This window comes from Pelodiscus sinensis, chromosome 8 (assembly GCF_052426305.1).
Source record: "Pelodiscus sinensis isolate ZL-2025 chromosome 8, ASM5242630v1, whole genome shotgun sequence".
Taxonomy (NCBI): domain Eukaryota; kingdom Metazoa; phylum Chordata; order Testudines; family Trionychidae; genus Pelodiscus; species Pelodiscus sinensis.
Window position 1 is genome coordinate 66,354,739 of NC_143059.1, and position 6,000 is coordinate 66,360,738.

Sequence of the window (6,000 nt, forward strand, 5' to 3'; positions counted from 1 at the left end):
TCCCCATGCTGCAGGAAGCCGGCGCTACCTCCATTTTCTTAGGAGGTAGTGCCAGCGTGGGCTCCTTCTTGGGGGTGAGAGAATGGGGAGCAGGGGAAGAACACCTTGTGATCGACTGGTCATGCCCCCAAAATCGACCAGTCAATCGCGATCGACGGGTTGGTGACCAAGGGCTTAGTACTAACCACTTTGGGCCCTCTCAAAAAGAAAAGAATGTAGCCACTAAACATCTCACTGTTATCAAGTGAATCAACAGTACCTCATGATCAACAGTTGCAAAGGTGATAGATAGGATTTTTTACAGGATTACTGGTCCAGTGGATAGAAGAAAAGGAGCAGATGTGATATAACTTGATTTCAGTTAGGCTTCTGACCAAACTCCACATGATATTCTCATAAATGAGCTGAGGAAATGTGGCCTAGATTAAATTACTATAAGAGGTGTACAACTGGTTGAAAGTAAGGATGTAAACAAGTAGTTGAGTACACGATTAACCAATAAACCTAGGCTTATCCGTTAATCTTCTCAACTACTGGCATTCACCTGCCTTGCTGCCTCTGTATCAGAGGCAAGGTGGGGAGGGGGGAGCCAGAGCTGGTGGGGAGCTGGCTTAAAAGTCAGTTCCCCCCCGCACTAGCTCCGTGGTGCTGTCTGCCTCTCACCTGCCCCGCTGCAGCAGCAGCATAGAGGAGAGAGAGAAGAGTGGGGACAGAGGAAGCTGCCACGAAGCAGCCTCTGCCCACTGTGGGCCCAGACTTGCTGTGGGCAGAGGCTGCTTCGTGTTCATGGGAGGGGGGCGGTCTGAGCTCCCCGCGGACAGAGGCTGCTTCACATCCCGCAGAACAGCTCGCTGCAAACAAAGGCTGGTCTCTGGCAGCAGCCTCTGTTTGTAAGGAATCCCAGCTCCCCGCAGACGGGCTGCTGCCAACGGACCAGCCTCTGTCTGCGGCCAGCCTGGGTCACACAAAACAGAGGCGGCTTCACAGCAGCCCACACACCCTGCAGCAGCAGCCTCTGTCCATGGGGAGCTGGGACTCCCACATACAGGAGCTGCTGCCACCTTCCACTACTGCCACTGACACAGGAAGGACTAAAGAACAGTTGACTAACCGATAAGAATTAATGCAGTTACTCAACTATTCTGTTGCGCACTAACTAACATCTCTAGTTGAAAGATGATACTCAGAGAAGTTATCAATAAGAACGGCCACACTGAGGTCAGACCAAAGGTCCATCTAGCCCAGTATCCTGTCTCCCGACAGTGGCCAATACCAGAAGACCCAGAAGGAGGGATAACAGGTAATCCTCATGTGATCCCTCCCGTCACCTACCTCCAGAAAAACAGAGACCAGGGATACCCTTCCTACCCATCCTGGCTAAGAGTCACTGATGGACCTAACCTCCATGAATCAATCTAGCTCTTTTTTGAACCTCGTTAAAGTTCTAGCCTTCACCGCATCCTCTGGCAAGGAGTTCCACAGGGTTGACTGTGTGATGAGTGAAGAAAAATTTCCTTTTGTTTGTTTTAAACCTGATGCCCATTAGTTTCATATGGTGGCCCCTAGTTCTTATATTATGGGAACAAGTAAATAACTTTTCCTTATTCACTTTTTCCATACCAGTCATGATTTTATAGACCTCTATCATATCCCCCCTTAGTCTCCTCTTTTCTAAGCTGAAGAATCCAACTCTTTTTAATCTCTCTTCATATGGGACCCATTCCAAACTCCTAATCATTTTTGTTGCCCTTTTCTGAAGTTTTTCCAGTGCCAATATATCTTTTTTGAGATGAAGTGACTATATCTGTACACAGTATTCAAGATGTGGGTGTAGCATGGTTTTATAAAGAGACAATAAGATATTTTCTGTCTTATTCTCTATCCCTTTTTTAATGACTCCTAACATTCTATTTGCTTTTTTGACTGCCGCTGCACACTGAGTGGATGTTTTCATAGAACTATCCACAATGACTCCAAGATCTTTCTCTTGAGTAGTTGTAGCCAAATTAGTTCCCATTATATTGTATATATAGTTGGGATTATTTTTTCCAACATGCATTACTTTACAGTTATCAACATTAAATTTCGTTTGCCATTGTGTTGCCCAATCACTTAGTTTGATGAGATCTTTTGATGCTCTTCGCAGTCTGCTTTGGTCTTAACTATCTTGAGCAGTTTGGTATCATCTGCAAATTTTGCCACCTCACTGTTCACCCCACTCCTTTCTCTAGATCATTTATAAATAAGTTGAATAGGATGGGTCTCAGGACAGACCCTTCAGGGACCCCACTAATTACTTCTCACCACTCAGAAAATTTACCATTTATTCCTACCCTTTGTTTCCTGTCTTTTAACCAATTATCAATTCACAAAAGGACATTCCCTCTTATACCATGACAACTTACTTAACTTAAGAGCCTTTGGTGAGGGACCTTGTCAAAGGTTTTCTGGAAATCTAAGTATACTGTATCCACTGGATCCCACTTGCCCACGTTTGTTGACCCCCTCAAAACTCTAGGAGATTAGCAAGGCATGATTTCCCTTTACAGAAACAATGTTGACTTTCCCCCAACAAATTATATTCATACATGTGTCTGAGAATTTTATTCTTTACTATACTTTCAACTAATTTGCCCAGTACTGATGATTGCCAGGATCACCTCTAGAGCCCTTTTTAAATATTGGCGTCACATTAGCTATCTTCCAATCATTTGGTATGGAAGCTGATTTAAAGGATAGTTACAAACCACAGCTAATAGTTCTGCAATTTCCCATTTAAGTTTTTTCAGAACTCTTGGGTGTATACCATCTGGTCCCGGTGACTTGTTACTGTTAATGGTTTTGTTTCAACCGGGAAGGGTATATATAGTAGGGTCCCAGAAGGGTCCTGCATCCAGTATAATAAATATTATAATTATAATTATTATTCCAGTAATAAACTTGAATAATGGAGTGGAGGGTATGCTTATAAAATGACGACAAGATGGGAGGGGTTGAAAACACTGTGCAAAATAGGATTAGCATTCAAAACAACCTTGAATACGTATTAAATTGATCTGAAATCAACAATATAAAATTCCATAAAGACAAGAGCAAAACATTATACGTGTGCATTTGATTTTTACTACTTAATTACAAACTATGAAGTAACTGACGGGGTAGCAGTACTACTGAAAAGGATCTGGGATTACAGGAAAGTACAAACTGATCATCAGTCAATGTGATTCAGTTGCAAAAAAAAAAAAAAGGTTAATATTCTGTTTTGTATTAACAACAGAGCTGTATTCAAAACCCAGAAGGCAATTGTCCTGCTCTACTTGGCACTACAAGGCCTCAGCTGGAGTACTGTGTCCAATTCTGGGTACTTTAGGGAAAATGTAGATAAATTGGAGATAAAATCCAAAGGAGAGCAAAATACTGACAAAAGGTTTAGAAAGCATGACCTACGAGGAAAAGTTTTAAAAACTTCAGTCTTGAGAACAGAAAACTACCAGAAAGTCTTGATAACAGTTTTCAAGTATGTTACACAGCACTGTTATAAAGAAGGAGGATCAATAGATCTCCTACTTTCAGAGGTCATGGAGAAGTAGTAATGAGCTTAATTTGCAGCCAGGAAGATTTGAGGTTAAAACTAAGAAAAAGTAACCATATAAATAGTTAAGATCTGAAATAGGCTTCCAAGAGAGGCTGTGAAATCTACAAGAGATTTTTAAGAGCAGCTGGACAAACCTGTCAAGGATGGTCTATGTTACTTGGTCTTGTCTCAGCCCAAGGAGCTGATGACATCTCAAGGTTCCTCAAGTCTTCATTCATTGCCAGAAAAAGAGTCCAACAGAAATCATGGCAGTCTGTGTCACACTCAATTTTATTTAGTTTGGTTTCAGAACTAAGGACTCCAGATTTTGTTGGATATAACTAGTAAACAAATCTCCTCCCTCTCCCCCCAAAAATAATATTGCCCGGTCTCAAATAACTGAAGAATTTCTCAGAACAGATGGTTTTAATGCAAAACGGCCTCTAAACAGTTCTTCTGAAACAATCAGATTTAGCCTGCCCTCCAGAATGGTGGATTTGACAAATATCAACAATGCTCTAGCACCTCTTAAGGGCTTTCAGACATGAGCAATTTTGGCCCACAAATCACCAGACCCTCACAGAGTGACACTCAAATACATAACACTTTGTTCCCATGTGTAGTACAGATTTGTTAAGACAGCTAAAACGAGCAGCGAGTATATATCGCTTTAAAAAAAAAACCTTTCCCCTTAGTCTAGCATAGTTTGGAAGAATTATGCCAAGCCAGACATCCAGCGATTTTTGAGTCATCTGAAAACTTCAAGAGAAAGACAGAGACTGGCGAACGAAAAGCGATTTGCCATCCAGACGGGTGCCCTGGGCACTCGACGGGGGCGTTACAAACACGCGGTCGCTCTTGCGCCCTGGGAGGAGAGTCCCGCCACCGCCACGCTCCGACCCTGAGACCCGCTGCCTCGCTCGGCGGTCCAGCCCGGGTTCTGTTCCCGCTGACCCCGGGCGCCAACACGCGCCGCCTCTCCGCTCCCTCGCGGGCACGGGGCTGCAGGCCTGCCCGGCTCCCCCACACCTGGGCCAGCGAGCACCCTCCGAGCGCCGGGGGGGGGGGTTATTTACACAGTCGGGGTGGCTGAGCTCTGCCCCCCCCTTCCCTGCCCCCAGGGGTTGAGGACGCTGCCCGCTGCAGCCCCCCCCCCCCCACGAGCAGGGATGCAGCAGGCTCTGCAGGAAGCCAAGCGGCGGCAGAAGGGAGCCTCCCTCAGGGCAGGGCCTGGAGCCGCTCTGCGCTGCCAACGAGCCCCCGAAGTGGGGGCCCCAGAGCCGAGCCGAGCCGCTTCCCCCCCCCCCTCCGTGGGGCCTGCGCCCCACAGCGCCCGGCTGCCCTCTCCCCGCGCGGCGCGGCCTCGCCCTACCTGCTTGATGTACATGTCTCCGGAGGATGGGGCCGCCCGCCTGGCTCCCCGCGGCCTCCCCCTCCTCGCGCCGCGGCAGCCGGAGCCCGCTCGTCGGCCCGCACACAAACAAAATGGCGGCGGAACCGCCCCCCTCCCCTCGGAGCGGCCCACTCGGGATCTGAGGCGGGGGTAGGCCCTCGGGGAGCAGCGCAGGGAAAAGCTTGAGGGGGAAGACACCGCCCGCTAAAGGCCGCCAAGGCTGCGCGCCGTCCCCGCCCGCCGCGAGGGAGCCAACGAGCGCGCACGTTCAGTCCCGCGCCTAGCCGCCGCCCCCCCCCCCCCATCACGGCTGCGACAGGTGGTTCCGCCCGCTAGGGGGCGGATAGGGCGCCAAAGGCAAGTGCGCCCGGACCAGGGGAGGGAAGGCGGGAGCCAAGAGACAGGGGAGTGTGTGGGCGTGTCCCCAGGGGGCGCTATAGGATGTGGATGGTAGGGGGTTGGCTGCAGGAGGATCCCCAGGGGGCGCTATGGGAAGGGGTGGTAGGGGTTGGCTGCAGGAGGATCCCCCAGGGGGCGCTATGGGAAGGGGTGGTAGGGGTTGGCTGCAGGAGGATCCCCCAGGGGGCGCTATGGGAAGGGGTGGTAGGGGGTTGGCTGCAGGAGGATCCCTAGGGGGCGCTATGGGAAGGGGGGGTAGGGGTTGGCTGCAGGAGGATCCCTAGGGGGCGCTATGGGAAGGGGTGGTAGGGGTTGGCTGCAGGAGGATCCCTAGGGGGCGCTATGGGAAGGGGTGGTAGGGGTTGGCTGCAGGAGGATCCCTAGGGGGCGCTATGGGAAGGGGTGGTAGGGGTTGGCTGCAGGAGGATCCCTAGGGGGCCCTATGGGAAGGGGTGGTAGGGGTTGGCTGCAGGAGGATCCCTAGGGGGCGCTATGGGAACGGGTGGTAGGGGGTTGGCTGCAGGATGATCCCCAGGGGGCGCTATGGGAAGGAGTGGTAGAGGTTGGCTACAGGAGGATCCCTAGGGGGCGCTATGGGAAGGGGTGGTAGGGGTTGGCTGCAGGAGGATCCCAA

At 49.9% G+C, this 6,000-nt stretch overlaps 1 protein-coding gene across 1 annotated transcript in view; it reads right to left on the bottom strand.

The window, feature by feature from the left end:
• The window catches only part of SMC3 (structural maintenance of chromosomes 3), a 74,293-nt gene extending 69,111 nt beyond the window's left edge, over positions 1-5,182 (bottom strand). The window contains exon 1 of the mRNA XM_075935490.2: positions 4,947-5,182. Within this exon, the coding sequence (XP_075791605.1) occupies positions 4,947-4,961 (15 nt within the window). The 5' untranslated portion in view covers positions 4,962-5,182. The remainder of the gene's footprint in view (positions 1-4,946) is intronic.
• Positions 5,183-6,000: the final 818 nt, after the last annotated feature.